Here is an 18,292-nt window from a genome sequence, read left to right as displayed (position 1 = left end):
TACATGTTTGGGTGAATCTCTAAATGTAGGGACAATCTAAGCACCACTCTAAATCAATAGGCAATTTTATATTAATTTAATTTAAACAATATTTTATTATGTATGAAACATAAATAGGCTTGCAGCCTATATAAGCCTTCAATAAGATTCAGTATCTCGAACATAGATACATATCTCAAATACCACGGATATGTCAAAGTGAGTTGGAAGTCTCAACTTCATTTTATTTATGTATTTTAATTGTGATATCTCGAACCCTCAGATATCTCGAAAGTTATTTCTTGGACCCATTGAGTTCGAGATTAGGAAGTTTGACTGCAATGTAGATTGATATGTATTGGATCAAAATCACAAGGGAAATGTTTCAATAGCAGAATCATTGTGTCATGTACTGTGCTGATAGATCCATGTATATTATTCATCTGCATTGTACATCAAATTCAAAAAAAGGAAAATTTATAACTTGTTATTATTATGTTCCTATGGGAAAAAGTTAATTTTGATAAGATGAAGTAGGTTTACCGTATCATTTCTGCTCCAGGTTTTTGATATGTTCACATAAAGTACTACAAAAATCATTTTATTAAGAAGTGTTACAAAATCATTTTAACTAAGAACAACATCTTTAAAATTCCACATACTTTATAATAAGTATGAAATTCATTGCATGCCTTTACTTGTAAATAAACTAAATTGTAAACTCAGAAAAATCAGTTTTTGATAGAGAGCAGCTGCAGAAAGTTGTCAAGATTTCAAGTATAAAATGTATAACTAGTGAGTAGCTTCCACATAATGATCTAAAGCTGAACACAGAAAAACTGCAGGCAATCTGAAAAGTTACCCCCCCCCCCCTCCAACAGATGTATATTACAATCACTGTGTTCGGTTTGTATGTTATCGAGTATTTTATGTCTGGACATTATCTCAAAACTTTGTGATATTGTATAGGGATTCTAAAGGATAGATGAGAATGAAAAGAATGCACTGAGAGTGAACATCTACCGAGGTTCTCGGATACAATCAACACTAATCGCGTCTGCCGTGTTAGAGTTATCTCGCTTTGCTACATCAAAATGATCCTTTACTACCAATTTTACCCACAGATGGCTCCTAAAATTTACCATTAGCATTCATTACCTGGTAAGCATAGATTATGGAATTCTATTTGAAACTTGATAAAAGTATTATTTATATACGTTTGTCCAATAACGGGTCTTACAGGGCGTCTATAAAGACTCCACAGTTACGAGGGGCCCCGGGTGAACGTTGTGGCCCATGGGCCTCTTACTCTTACGTTGATAATCTTGGAAATAAATGATGTATTTGATTTTCATCGAATTTTTAATATTTTTATACATACAAAAAGAGGAACGCATGAAAATCTATTTTAATTGCCAATGATATATATATATATATGTACACACTTTCTGTTAGATTCAATGTGCTGTAACATACCAAGAAATGAGATTTTCGTAACATAGACAACATGTCTACGGTTCATGATATACAACGAATATATATTCAAAATATATTAATGAAACAAGTACATGAATATACATATGATTTGCATGCCACATCTGTTTTGCGTTGGCAGTCTGACATAGTGGGAGCTTTGCTTGTATTCCATGGTTTTTATCTCAATGAATACTAAACGACAACCCGGCGATTGCTTTGTGTTGTAAATAGAGATTTATACGTGCCCTAGATATCGCGTGCACAAAGAACGCAGGTCGGATAAATAGACAATTAATAAATTACATCTGTTTGTCTATGAAATATTGATAATTCACACCATGCTATCACAGATCAAACCGGATAAAACAAAAAATCCTGTAGCACTTCTTAACACAGTGGTAAATAGCATTATCGATAATCTTGAAAGACAACAGGGCTCATATAAATAAATGTATGCTAAGGTATCTGTTATATCAATCCCTGAAATGGAGTCCTTCTTCATTGGGAATAGCAATGTCATTGATGATGAACTCGTCGTCAAAATGTACACACTGTGACAGTATCACAGTGGCTTTGACAGTAATGTCCCCAAAGAGTTCGTGAGATTGTCTTAGCATCCGATCCTTCAGGGTGCGTTTGGTCTCCTCGGCCTCCTCTTGTGAGATGGGAGTCGAAATGAAAGAATGCATGTTCTTGCTTCCCTCCACATACCGCCACCGTATTGTTGACATCTGCTCGCGGGCCATCTGCCCCGCCCCCAGGGGAATCCCGTTGACAAGACGAGGCAGCCTTTTATAACAGGAATTTGGGATTTCTGCGTCACAATACACTGTTTGAAATGACAGTTGAAGAAGATAGCAATGCTTCTCGTCGTCTGATTTACGCTGAGAATGCACTAAACGTCCAGCGTTTTTCGGACTGATAGTAAATTGTGAAGACGATTTCAAGAAGAGGTTTTGTTGGTTCCGTTCTATTGAGAAATCCATGATTGAAAGTGTCTCCAGTCTATTTAAAGAAAACTCGAGGTCCGATAGTGAAGCCACTTTTATACACTTTTGAAGTCCTTCCAGTAATTTAGAGGTTATACACTATGTGTACTGTGGAGCGCTGTATTAAGTACACTGACGACCAAAACAAAAACAAGTGCACGTAGCTCCAAGTCGGTAGAACCTGTGGTTTACATTACGAATTTTGGAGGCGGTGGGAGGCACTAGCAGTGTTCTTGCCAGGTCTTGAATTCCAACCTGATTGATTAAGGCCAAAGTCGATTTCTCAGTCTGATTATCAAGCGTGTCGGTCCGACACATGCAAACTTGTCTTTAATTATTGTCCGCTCAAAGTTTTCCAACTTTAAAGATCTTGCATGAATAGAAATCCTCACACGCATGTCATTTAAATAAAATATACGACTAAGTCATTCTTCTGATTCCGATATCGAACCAGCGTTTGCTTGTGAGTCCCTATTATTATAAATCTGTAATCAGAACGACCCAAGATTGGGGATTTTCTTAACTTAAATATATTTTTTAAAAATTTTCAAATGTATTATATATATATATAGATCCGGGAGTAGTGTAATTTCCTTTTACGGCTCGAAATTTCATTGCTTTAAAAATAACATTGTACATCTGGACAAGAGGAATGGTTCACCCTCCATTCGGATTTTTATTTAATCACGAAGGGAATTCGTGAAAATTAAATTGTCCAAGAATGCTCTGCCATTTCCAATTGCTTCTTGTGTGTATGTACCATTGTCAGAAATTGAAGTTGAAAGTTTCTTTTCGAAGTGTCATTGTCATAATGATTTTAACATGCCACCTAAGATCAAACAGAGGGGATGTCGAACACAGGAATACTCGTACATGGGGACCATATATATACACATTTTAAATTAAACATTTCTCGACGTGCACAGTTAAATGATGACAGGCAAAAATAAAGTCTGACAGCGTTCTAAATTTTCAGACGATCCGTACGTTGTAGACGAACATTTAAACCTCGTATCTGTGATGACTTATCCGTGGATATGACCTTGGGATGTATCAATATCGAATTTTCATGGTGTGATTCTTTTTTTCTTTTTTTTTTAAACTTGCTTGCCTCTGATGTTAGATAACACTTTATTCCTTGCCAGTTATCAAATACGGCGGATTTACAACCTCTTGAATGAAAATGTGCAGTTATCACAAGAAATCAATATCGTGTGCATGGTCTATGTTAAAGTAGATTACCAGTAGGGGACCCATTCACCCACTAAATACAGAGCATACTAAAGCCAAGAAAAGACCTTATATGTTTACAGCGATTCACATGTTAATACATATATAGAATTATTTTCCTTTTAAGAAGCATGGCCCTGTACGCAAGTCTGTCTAAAGAGTACAATTCCGGGCATCGATCTCCTGCTGGCACAGACATGGCAAGTGCAGTGGGGATAATTTCTGGGTTAAAGGGCGCGGTCACAGACATCGTTACACACGTCCACTCACAGACATCGTTATACACCCACAGACACCGTTATACACTTACACTCACAGACATCGTTATACACGTACACTCACAGACATCGTTATACACGTCCACAGACATCGTTACACACGTCCACTCACAGACATCGTTATACACCCACAGACACCGTTATACACGTCCACTCACAGACACCGTTATACACGTCCACTCACAGACATCGTTATACACTTACACTCACAGACATCGTTATACACTTACACTCACAGACATCGTTATACACGTCCACTCACAGACACCGTTATACACGTCCACTCACAGACATCGTTATACACGTCCACTCACAGACATCGTTATACACGTCCACTCACAGACATCGTTATACACGTCCACTCACAGACATCGTTATACACGTCCACTCACAGACACCGTTATACACGTCCACTCACAGACATCGTTATACACCCACAGACACCGTTATACACGTCCACTCACAGACATCGTTATACACGTCCACAGACATCGTTACACACGTCCACTCACAGACATCGTTATACACCCACAGACACCGTTATACACGTCCACTCACAGACATCGTTATACACTTACACTCACAGACATCGTTATACACTTACACTCACAGACATCGTTATACACGTCCACTCACAGACATCGTTATACACCCACAGACATCGTTATACACCCACAGACATCGTTATACACTTACACTCACAGACATCGTTATACACCCACAGACACCGTTATACACGTCCACTCACAGACATCGTTATACACTTACACTCACAGACATCGTTATACACTTACACTCACAGACATCGTTATACACGTCCACTCACAGACATCGTTATACACCCACAGACATCGTTATACACCCACAGACATCGTTATACACCCACAGACACCGTTATACACCCACAGACATCGTTATACACCCACAGACACCGTTATACACGTCCACTCACAGACACCGTTACACACGTCCACTCACAGACACCGTTATACACGTCCACTCACAGACATCGTTATACACGTCCACTCACAGACATCGTTATACACGTCCACTCACAGACATCGTTATACACGTCCACTCACAGACACCGTTATACACGTCCACTCACAGACATCGTTATACACCCACAGACACCGTTATACACGTCCACTCACAGACATCGTTATACACGTCCACAGACATCGTTACACACGTCCACTCACAGACATCGTTATACACCCACAGACACCGTTATACACGTCCACTCACAGACATCGTTATACACTTACACTCACAGACATCGTTATACACTTACACTCACAGACATCGTTATACACGTCCACTCACAGACATCGTTATACACCCACAGACATCGTTATACACTCACAGACATCGTTATACACTTACACTCACAGACATCGTTATACACCCACAGACACCGTTATACACGTCCACTCACAGACATCGTTATACACTTACACTCACAGACATCGTTATACACTTACACTCACAGACATCGTTATACACGTCCACTCACAGACATCGTTATACACCCACAGACATCGTTATACACCCACAGACATCGTTATACACCCACAGACACCGTTATACACCCACAGACATCGTTATACACCCACAGACACCGTTATACACGTCCACTCACAGACACCGTTACACACGTCCACTCACAGACACCGTTATACACGTCCACTCACAGACATCGTTATACACGTCCACTCACAGACACCGTTATACACGTCCACTCACAGACATCGTTATACACGTCCACTCACAGACACCGTTATACACGTCCACTCACAGACATCGTTATACACCCACAGACACCGTTATACACGTCCACTCACAGACATCGTTATACACGTCCACTCACAGACATCGTTATACACGTCCACTCACAGACATCGTTATACACGTCCACTCACAGACACCGTTATACACGTCCACTCACAGACATCGTTATACACGTCCACTCACAGACATCGTTATACACGTCCACTCACAGACATCGTTATACACCCACAGACACCGTTATACACGTCCACTCACAGACATCGTTATACACATCCACAGACATCGTTACACACGTCCACTCACAGACATCGTTATACACCCACAGACACCGTTATACACGTCCACTCACAGACATCGTTATACACTTACACTCACAGACATCGTTATACACTTACACTCACAGACATCGTTATACACGTCCACTCACAGACATCGTTATACACCCACAGACATCGTTATACACTCACAGACATCGTTATACACTTACACTCACAGACATCGTTATACACCCACAGACACCGTTATACACGTCCACTCACAGACATCGTTATACACTTACACTCACAGACATCGTTATACACTTACACTCACAGACATCGTTATACACGTCCACTCACAGACATCGTTATACACTTACACTCACAGACATCGTTATACACTTACACTCACATACATCGTTATACACGTCCACTCACAGACATCGTTATACACCCACAGACATCGTTATACACTCACAGACATCGTTATACACTTACACTCACAGACATCGTTATACACCCACAGACACCGTTATACACGTCCACTCACAGACATCGTTATACACTTACACTCACAGACATCGTTATACACTTACACTCACAGACATCGTTATACACGTCCACTCACAGACATCGTTATACACCCACAGACATCGTTATACACCCACAGACATCGTTATACACCCACAGACACCGTTATACACCCACAGACATCATTATACACCCACAGACACCGTTATACACGTCCACTCACAGACACCGTTACACACGTCCACTCACAGACACCGTTATACACGTCCACTCACAGACATCGTTATACACGTCCACTCACAGACACCGTTACACACGTCCACTCACAGACACCGTTATACACGTCCACTCACAGACATCGTTATACACGTCCACCCACAGACATCGTTATACACGTCCACACACAGACATCGTTATACACGTACACCCACAGACATCGTTATACACGTCCACACACAGACATCGTTATACACGTCCACTCACAGACATCGTTATACACGTCCACAGACATCGTTATACACGTCCACACACAGACATCTTTATACACGTCCACAGACATCGTTATACACGTCCACATACAGACATCTTTATACACGTCCACAGACATCGTTATACACGTCCACATACAGACATCTTTATACACGTCCACAGACATCGTTATACACGTCCACTCACAGACAATGAATGGTGGGGAGATAAAATACAAACAATTCTCCGTGTTTAATGAATTGAATACACTACTAATTTGTCCTCCTGAACATATACATGGCATTTTACGTCATCATTTTATGTACAGTCCCACTTTTTTGAAATCCCCCTATTTTCTTTTTTCACATGTTAAAATTCTTTTTCGTCCGGCTGTCACCCTCCTTTTTTGGCCGGCCCCTGCTGACTCCTTTCAAAAACGATGTTACACGCCTGCTCGTGTCCCCTTTTCACTTTCAAAAGCAGGGGTGGGGGCAAGAGTATGTTTGTACCCCCTCCTCACACTTTTGGGATCCCAAACGAGATCCTCATCTTTATAATAAATGTTGTTTGATAACATCCCCTCTTGATTTTGGTGTTAGAAATTTCTGTTCTAGAAATGTGATTTGCTATATAAAAAACACCACCAAAACACGGTATATAAACTTTGGATATCCAGATTTGCGTTAATAGACTTTAATCACGAATATTGCTGTCCTGTACAAAACTGATTTCCGATTAAATGTGTTATATTCCGTTGTACAGAAAATTTCCATCGGATAAAATTTTACGCTTGATTTTTAGTCTCATTGGTAACAACAAAATAGAATTCTTAAAAATACAGCTCACATTGCTTTAGATTATTGATTTCTAGCTTAAATTTTCCACGTTTTAAATCTGGTCCAAGCATGCACCCCCCCTTTTTAAAAAAAAAAAAAAAAAGTGTATCCCACCCAGTTAAACTTTGACGCCACTGAGTGTTAGTGATAATACATGTATTTAAAAAAGTATATGTAATGGGAATGGGGTGAAGCTTTGTGTGAAAAAAAAAAAAGCCATTTCGTGCATACACAGGTCTTAACCTATTCATTTGACAAGCTCCGGAAGAGGGAGGGGGCTTGAGGCCTACCCCAAGCTTTTCTAAAAGACTGAACTGGGTGTGGGGATTCACACCGTTTTTCAGCTTGTTATTTCAGGTGGTGATTATGTAGTTTACCGTATTACCGTCTCCATCTTGATTAAAAAATGTTTATATGGAAAATTTGTATTTAATCCCATTTCGGCGTGTGTCCCAATAGTTTTGTGTTAACCTACCACCACTTTAAGATGTGTGACTAAGCCATTGGCTAATAACATATTCGTCCGAACAGATAAAGAATTTGTCCGAGCAAATTCTTTGCTAACTCGTCCGATTAAATTACTAATTTGCCCGAACAAATTTACTTATTCGTTCAAACGAATTTCTATTTCGTTCGAACGAATTTCTATTTTGTCTGAACAAATTGGTAATTCGTCCGAACAAATTGCTCGTCCGAAAGAGTATCTTTTTTATTTAGCCTTTCTACGTCGCCGTAGGTAGGAGTGAGTTTGCATTTCAGCTTTATTGGTGCACCGTGACCTACTTTTGAGCCAACTGGCAAACAGTTTTCCGGACATTTTCGTTACAGAAACAATTACTACCCTAAAATTTAGTCACAAAATTCCTCTCCGAGGAACACAAATTCAATTTGCATTTCAGCTGGATTGGTCCGTTTGTCCTAGGGAAGTCATGTGTTCATGGCTATTTTCCGTAACAAATCCATGTACAGCGTTGACACTGGGTCACGATTTCTCTCCGTAAAAGTGAGTTTTCATTTCAGCTGGATTGGTGCACCGTGACTCGCTAAAAGTAGGTCAAACACTATATTCCAGATATTTTTCCGTAATATGGTTACAGGTGTTCCTCCCAGAGAAATACAAATTCGGTTTGCATTTCGGCTTATTTGGTGCACCGTGACCTACTTTAGGGCTAAAAGTATGTCAAAAAGTTTTCTGGACCTTTTCTCATTATGGACAGATATTGCATTATCACTGTCCGACGGGCGTATGATGTACCGCTTGCGGTACTCTTGTTTAAGTTGTAGTGTAATGATTTAAACTAAATTCCAAATAAACTCAAGAATATTGAATAATTTTTAAAATGGTGTTGAATTAGTTTAAGGTCATTTCTGTTGCAAACTTTAAAATCCCATCATTGATACTCATGAATCCTCTGTATTTTCCCCCTTCAGAAGGAATACTACACCAGAAAGATTTGATATGGATGAAAAGTGGAGGCTTTGTACAACAATATCTTGATATGGAAAACTTTCAAATTGCAGGATTCGAACCTGCGATCTACAGTTCAGCAGTTGACACTGCTAACCTACTCAGCTAAACAATCATATCTAAAAATAATAGACAAATATTGCTGATATCTAAATTTATGTCTTCCTTCATTCTGGGGGAGACATATTGTTTTTGTACTTTCTGTCCGTCCGTCTATCATCTGGACAGGAGGATCCAATTATTTTCCTAAAAGTTATAGTGGAGTGGTGGAGGATGTAAAATAGCTTGTGAACACTTCTCTTATATGGCTTAATGGATAAATTTGAAACTTTGTACAATGCTTCATTACCATTTGTAGATGTGCATATTGTCGGGACAGGGGGATCCAATTATTTTCCTAAAAGTTATAGTGGATCTAAGAGGGGTGGAGGATGTGAAATAGCTTGTGAACACTTCCTCCTCTTATATGGCTTATCTGATAGACTTGAAATTTTGTACGATACTTCAATGCTATTTGCAGATGTGTATTTTGCAGGGACAAGAGAATCCAATTGTTGTCCTTAAAGTTATAGTGGATCTAAGAGGGTTGGAGGATGTAAATAGTTTGTGAACACTTCTCCAATGTGGCTTATCAGAGTCCATATTGTCTATGTTCCTGCTCATGCTTTCTCCTCCATACCATGCAGTACATTAAAGGGAAGAGGTTTCATTTGGAGCACTTCCAATTTGGGGAGCTGGGGAGTAGGGCTGTGCGGTGCACCGAAAATTTCGGTGCACCGCGATTCATACCATTCGATTCGATGCACCGATTACAAATTCCGGATTTCGGTTCGGTTCGGTTTAGATTTTACTTACACCAAAACAACAAATATGGCGTCCGAGTGATGTTGAAAACATGTGGTTTTTTATGCAACGGAGATTTAAATCACTACTGTGTTAAGAGTTAGCATTTTCACCACTCAGATACCAACAGAATATGGTCCGTAAGATCATTGCAGTTTATCTTTACATGACATATAGCATTTCTGTCAGTGGTGGAGTGAAATCAACATCGTAGGTAATGACACAGATTTGACAGTTAACATGAGAGAAGTAAATCAATAAAGGAGAGATTTTCAAAGACTCTCAATTGATAGAATTGTTGAATTTTTGCATATCAATGAAAACAATATCATATACATTTTAGATTCACTATAGATTTGTTTAATAATCCAAAACTTATGCAGCACATTAATATAACAAATTTTGATAGACTGTCAGTGTTTTCTTTTTTCTATCAAAGTTATAAAATGCCATTATGAATAGATATGATGTTTACAAATGACAACATATAGTTATATAACTTGAATTAAATCAAATCAAATATGCTACTCATTAAAATTGTTAATTTTTGTGGTGTCATTAGATAAATTGGACCTAACATGAACCGAATCGAAAATAACCGAACCGTGCTGTTCTGAATCGAAACCGAACCGAATCGAGCTAACCCTGAATCATCCCAGCCCTACTGGGGAGACATTTGTTTTTCATAAAAGCAATCTCTAGTTTCATTCATGTTTTAAATAGAAGTTTGCCATTGTTATGACAATGTAGTATACATGATGTTCCTCCTTAACCTACATTGCAAGTTTTGTATTTTATTTTCAAGTAAAACAAGAGGTACTGTGAGCAATGCTCACTAAGAATACCCCCCACTTACCCCAATCTCCCAAAGGGTGTTGGTAATAGGTATAAACTACCTCTTTTCTGAGTGTAAAATCAAATGGCATGAAAAACCGAACCATATTGCTACTTCGATGTCCAGTGTGCGTGACCTTTGACCCCAAAATCGATAGGGAACATCTTCATCCCATGGGTAGTCCATATGTATGATATGGTGACTGTAGGTGGAAAGGATAACGCTTTAGAGCCCGGAAACCATATTGCTACTTCGATGTCCAGTGCGCTTGACCTTTGACCCCAAAATCGATAGGGAACATCTTCATCCCATGGGTAGTCCATATGTATGATATGGTGACTGTAGGTGGAAAGGATAACGCTTTAGAGCCCGGAAACCATATTGCTACTTCGATGTCCAGTGTGCTTGACCTTTGACCTTTTGACCCCAAAATCGATAGGGAACATCTTCATTCCATGGGTAGTCCATATGTATGATATGGTGACGGTAGGTGGAAAGGATAATGCTTTAGAGCCCGGAAACCATTGCATCTACAGACGGACGGACGGACAGACAGACGGACAACCCGATTCCAGTATACCCCCCCCCACAACTTGTTGCGGGGGGTATAAAAACCTTTTATTGAGAGAATATAAACATTTATAACATTTTCAACTGTGAAATTTATCCATCAAATAAAAATTTATATTTTCAGTGTGAAAATAACCAGGACTACTTGCTGTAATATTCATTTTTTTACTCAGGTGACCTAAATATGATTATTCAATGTTCAAACTAAGACAGGATCAATACCTGTTCCTTTTAAAAGAAACAAAACTACACGTATTTTGTTAAATACACATATCAGTCTCATCATCTTGTGTACATATATTTATCATAAACTTGTTGAATGTTGACATACAATCATTGCGTGCTGATTTTGGTCAACCCATAAGTTTATCGCACCAACCAAGAGACAATATTGACTGAGGATGTAAAGGGTCCTGATTAGTATGAATGAAATCAACATGCTACAATTGCTTTTCTTTACTGACTTTAATATGACAAAAATTCCCAATGCTTCAATACCACTTTATATATCATGGAACATATTTTGATGTTAACAATGAAATTCTAATCATTATTTGGGCAAAACAATATGAACAGTGATATTTCAACGATTTGATTTAAAATGAAAAATTGCAGATCTATTTTTGGAATCTATCATTGTAGCATGCTATACAACATTCTATCATTAATCATGTGATTTTCCTCAAACAATAGATTTGTTTGAATTACAATTTTAAAAAAAATGAAACTACTAGTCATTAAAATAAAGTGAAGATTCAGAACTAAAGTGAGAAATGATTTTAACTTGAAGCATCCAGTATCACGTTTCAAAGTCAGCTTCTTGGTCAGTGTTTTCTGATTGGTCCAAAACAATGTCCTCTGGTAATGGGTCATTCATCTTTCTATCACTTGCATTGTCACTATTGTCTGTAGTACATGATACCGGTGAAGCCTGAGGCCTTGTATCTTGTTCTACACTACTGCAACAGTCTTCTTTCTCCATCGGAGGGCTTCTGTTGATATCTGTCTGACTGTCCTGTTTAACCTGAGCTCCTTTCCGCTGAGGTAGAACTGAACAAAATGACTGTGGCCAGTCCTTTGTTTCTGTATATTTCAATAGTATGTCAAAGACTGTAAAAAAGTACATGTATAGTATTAATCATCCTGTAAAAAGTACATGTATTAATCATCCCGTAAAAAGTACATGTACAGTATTAATCGTCCCGTAAAAAGTACATGTACAGTATTAATCGTCCCGTTGAAATTGAAAAGCAAGTGTTTAATACCCATGAGTTAAAATTTTTGTTGAGCCTTACAATCAGATCTTGTATGCTGCCATACAGATTTAATATGACATGCTGTTATTCTAACAGAGTCACAATCCCTTTTCAGTGTGTTTTTAATGGATTAATTTCACCCCGGTATGTACTTTCTTACCATGATTAATTGTGAGAACTTTTCTAGTTTTCATATCCAAAAACTCTGAGATTGGAAGTCTTGCATGGCCTACATCTCTCTCTGTTGCTAGAGAATGACACAATCCCTAAAAATTTACACACAGAATTAATCATGTATAAAATCATGAAAAATATGAATTACAAGCAGCATCTGCAGAACAACTGTTAGAGACATATGCATTTGTATATGACTCAATCCATGTGAGTTTGGACAGTTGGGGCTTGTTCTTCAAGTTTTTTTTAAAGTTTTTTTATTACCAATGGACACATACTTGTTTCCCCAATATGCTGCATCCACATGCAGTTTGCAGTCTATGTAACCTGTAGTTAATGTTGTAAACTTTCTTTCTTTTTTGAATTTCCTTCTTTATAAACTGTCTTACTGTTATGCCCTCTGGGCCCAAAATTGGAATAAATTTATCTTATCTTATCATACTAGAAAGCTGACAACATTACACAAGTTATCTATGACTTTGTCTTGGAGTATAGGTAGTAGATTTGAATTACTAACCTTATGGTGATTGTGATCAACAAGTCCCCCAATGATGTAGGCTTTATCTGGTTCTAATTCTTCCAATATATTATCCGACTCACTACTTAGATAGATTATATTCTTCTTTTCAAACACTTCATGGTAATCCTTGTTTGTGAAATTGACCTAAAGATGACATAAGCTTTATATCTTCATGATCTTAGATTGGAAAGCTAGCATCATATCAATCCCTACCAAAAACACTGATTTCTTTATTGTTATTAATTTTCCTAAAAACATATGGCGACAGATCTACAAAGTACAATGATATGAAAACAAACAAAAACCAAACAAGAAAGCCTGAAAATACAGGAGAAGATCCAGGTTTTTACAATAAGCCAGGGTTTTAGGGACATAAACAGTCCCCAGAAGAACCCATGGCAAAACATATATATAATTCCAATGTAGTCACTGATATACCACATAACCCATTAAAGAGCATAAAAGGAATATCAGCTGCTATGCAACCATCTGAACTGCAAATTTAGTACATTAACATTTGGGCATTGTTGATAAGGAAAGCAACACCAAACTCTTTTACCTAAACCCATTTATAAATCAAGGTCAATCTTTTACATCATAATCTGGTCCAGGCCATAACTTGAGAAGGAAATACGTAATGATGATAGAAATGAACTTAGGACCCTCAATTGACCCAAGAATCCAAATGTCATTGAGAAATGACCCTAGATATAAAATTTGGTTGAAATCCGACAACTTTGATTTTTTGGAAGCCATTTTGAAAATTTCGAAAAGAGATTGCACTCCTCCTCATGACCCATATCAACTCACAATGGTGCATGACAACAAACATTATAGATTTTTTTTAAATTGATAGACTCTTTAATTAAAATTTGTTTATGTCCATCCCCGTAATAAACACTCTATCAATTTAAGACAAGAGGCCCATGGGCCACATCGCTCACCACCTGAGTCACCTTGGCCCATATCAGAAGACTTTCCATATATATTTGCATGTAAAACCGTAGTCCTTTTTATGGCCCCAACCTACCCCTGGAGGCCATGGTTTTTGCAAACTTGAATCTACACTATGTCAGAAAGCTTTCATGTAAATGTGAACTTCTTTGGCCCAATGGTTCTTGAGAAGAAGATTTTTAACGATTTTCCCTATATATTTGTATGTAAAACTTTGATCCCCTATTGTGGCCCCATCCTACCCCAGGGGGCCATGATTTGAACAAACCTAACTCTGCACTATGTTAGGAAGCTTTCATGTAAATATCAGCTTTTCTGGCTCAGTGGTTCTTGGGAAGAAGATTTTCAAAGATTGTCCCTATATATTTGTATGTAAAACTTTGATCCCCTATTGTGGCCCCATCCGACATCCCGGGGGCCATGATTTTAACAAACCTGAATCTGCACTATGTCAGAAAGCTTTCATGTAAATATCAGCTTTTCTGGCTCAGGGTTCTTGAGAAGAAGATTTTTAAAGATTTTTCCTATATATTTGAATGTAAAACTTTGATCTCCTATGTGGCCCCATCCAACCCCCGGGGGCCATGATTTTAACAAACCTGAATCTGCACTCTATCAGGAAGCTTTCATATAAATCTCAGCTTTTCTTGCTCAGTGGTTCTTGAGAAAAAGATTTTTCCTATATATTTGTATGTAAAACTTTGATCCCCTATTGTGGCCCCATCCGACCCCTGGGGGCCATGATTTTAACAATTTAGAATCTGCACTACCTAATAAAGCTTATTTATAAATTTCATCTCTTCTGGCCCAGTGGTTCTTGAGAAGAAGATTTTTTAATGACCTTACTCTATTTTTACCTTTTCTTGATTATCTCCCCTTGGAAGGTGGCCTGGCCCTTTATTTTAACAATTTAGAATTCCCTTTACATTAGGATGCTTTCTGCCAACTTTGGTTGAAATTGGCCCAGTGGTTTTTGAAAAGAAGTCAAAAATGTTAAAAGTTTACAGACAGACAGACGCCAGAATATGGGTGATCAAAAAAGCTCACTTGAACTTTTAGCTCAGGTGAGCTAAAAACTCTATATTTTAACACACTTGATTCACCAATCGGATCACGCACTCGTCCTTTTCCGTAACTGGTAAGAAGAATCGGATGTGGATCGGCTCAAGAATTGCATCAAATCGATGCATTCTCTGCCGGAAGCGTGCCTGTGGATGAGGTTAAAAGGCCAGAACTGAATCACTATAATGTGCTATTTAGATTTCCACCGCAGATTCAGTTTTGGTATCATTAACATCTTATTCACTCTAATACATAAACATATAAGTGGAAATTGATAGTATTAGAATACCTTAGATATGTATGATATCTTAGATGCATTTGAAAGCTCGCGTTTCATGTTGTAACGTACGACTGTGACGTCATAGTTGCATTTTTGTACACATGGCAACATACTCTGATGGCATCGATCCACATACGAGGTTCATTTGCAGTTATGGAAATAGCTGAGTAGTTACGATTGTTGATTCACATGTTTGTTGTCATGCACCATTGTTTCTTTGTTTATAGCAACAGAACTCCGGAATCTATTTTTATCTGATACCGTTAGCCAAAATTGCACCTCAGTAGCTAAATTTCTGTATTTTACTTGTTCTGATGACGACAGTCTAAAGTCGAAACCGGTCAACCAAATAAATTTGAAATTTCATTCTCATGATCGTGTTGGTGATCTGTTTTTTTATCTTTAAATAATGAAATACTGTTTAAATTAAATTACTCCACTACTAAAAGAACTGTGAAGAACTCTGAACTAGTGTATTAGGAAAATTCATTTTGCTATATTAACAGTCATATAGTATATTTTAATTACAATGCATGTTCTACATAACAAAATAAACTATTATACCTACATCCCAGTTCTGGTAATCTCCAATGGCCTCCAGTCTATCTTTTGTTTGACCATGCACACCAGTGACATAGAACTGCATGGGGTTCTGTGACCGACGATTGCTGGAGTAGCAAAACTGAATTTGCTTCACTAACTTCATTATATCCTGAAAAATATGTTGGTCCTCTTTGCAATTGTATCACTATTCACATTGTGGTGGTTGGATTTACAATGTTGTGAGTTAAAGCATTTTGGGAAGAGGAAAATAAAGTGCACCACAACGGCACACGATAAACCTGTCCGATGTTTAATAATCATAATAATGTGCGCAAGACAAAATCATGTCAGATGTTTAATAATCATAAACAGATGAGTGTGCGCAAGACAAAATCATGTCGGATGTTTAATAATTATAAACAGATGAGTGTGCGCAAGACAAAATCATGTCGGATGTTTAATAATTATAAACAGATGAGTGTGCGCAAGACAAAATCATGTCAACCTTAGTACAACAACGGACTTGTCAATATATCTCTTGATCTGTTCAAATACAATGTAAATACATTTCAAAATTTTATTACATGCATTAGATTTCTTTCACATGGTTTGAATTACTAATCAATTTTGTGTTGTACAAAGAAATGTCCCACAACTAAAAGAGTGATTTGAAATATGTTTTATATTTCATTTTATTACAAGCTTAGATTTCTTTCACATGTTATGAATTACTTATAAATTTTTTAGGTTGTACAAAAAAAATGCCCTGTAACTAAAGGAGCAACAAATAATTTCCACCACATTCTACTCATTGATTAATCTTTAACTTGACAGATTCAGTTTGACTCTTATGATATTTGTATGTCTTACTGAACTTTTTTGAAACACCATGGGTTAGATCATTATTCAAATGAGACAAATGGAATTCTTCTTAGTGTGATGTGCTTGTTAAAACTTTGCAAATTTTGTACATGTAGTATAAAATTGCATATATTTATATCATTATTGTTGGAAACAAAATAATCATTTATATTGTTATGTAGCTATATTTTATATAGAAAATGTGTATTTCTTCATGTAATCAGTTTTGAAATAAGGTTACTGCATTACTCTCTTACTTAAGGCCAAGTAAAATTAATTAGTAGATAATCATTTCTGCCTGCCCCTCGAAAATCGCCCGCCCCGATTTTTTTTATTTTTCAAAATTACGATTTCCGGATATTTTTATGTCCGGTCCGGTATCGTAAACGTACTTTGTTTCACTTTGCCCATTAGAAACCCAAATACACATGTAATTATGATTTATAAAGCCTTTTCTCAATGAGAGAAGGCATTTTCGAGGTCAAGAATACCATGGCGAAAAATAAAAAATAAAAAATAAAATCCTCCCACCCGCCCCCTTTTTTTGTAAGTTTGAATGATAACTACTAATTAATTTTACTTGGCCTAATTAGGCATTACCTCCCTTAAAACATAAGTATATACTTGTTATTCTAAAAAGTTTTTAAAAATGACCTGATTTTAAACTGCAATTTACATTTTTCTACAGATGCACCAATTGACAAAGTTTGTTGATTCTAGGACTCAAATCTACATGAGCCCAAAAAGGGTTATGACACATACCATCAAATTTTGACCTTCTGAATGCAACAATTTTAAAATATGTGTTATGTAAACAAAGACTTTTTATGCTTACCAAAACACCAGTGAAATGTTAATTTTGTAATTTAAAGCATCTTAATTTTGAACAGTCAAAAATTTTATTTTTAGATCACATATACTTGAAATGTGATGGATATAATAAACTTGGATCTATATCCATTTCTTTTGAAAACTTCATACACTGCAATCTTTGTTTACAAAACAAATAATAAACTCTCTAAAATGAGCTTTTGTGATAATGTATAACCTTAATATTTTTGTGAAACCTTTTAAACACATTAAACAGTAGA

At 37.3% G+C, this 18,292-nt stretch overlaps 1 protein-coding gene across 7 annotated transcripts in view; it reads right to left on the bottom strand.

Moving 5' to 3' along the window:
* Positions 1-11,806: 11,806 nt before the first annotated feature.
* The window catches only part of LOC125670429 (tRNA methyltransferase 10 homolog A-like), a 36,498-nt gene continuing 30,012 nt past the window's right edge, over positions 11,807-18,292 (bottom strand). For all 7 annotated transcript variants that reach the window (XM_048905592.2, XM_056161687.1, XM_048905594.2 and 4 more), the window contains 4 exons: positions 16,366-16,509; positions 13,499-13,645; positions 12,968-13,073; positions 11,807-12,661 (listed from right to left, as the gene is read on the bottom strand). In XM_048905592.2, the coding sequence (XP_048761549.1) occupies positions 12,351-12,661; positions 12,968-13,073; positions 13,499-13,645; positions 16,366-16,509 (708 nt within the window). In that variant the 3' untranslated portion in view covers positions 11,807-12,350. The remainder of the gene's footprint in view (positions 12,662-12,967; positions 13,074-13,498; positions 13,646-16,365; positions 16,510-18,292) is intronic.

Source organism: Ostrea edulis, chromosome 4 (assembly GCF_947568905.1).
Source record: "Ostrea edulis chromosome 4, xbOstEdul1.1, whole genome shotgun sequence".
Lineage (NCBI taxonomy): Eukaryota > Metazoa > Mollusca > Bivalvia > Ostreida > Ostreidae > Ostrea > Ostrea edulis.
Note: the sequence above shows the minus strand (reverse complement) of the source record. Positions and strands in the feature narration are given on the sequence as shown.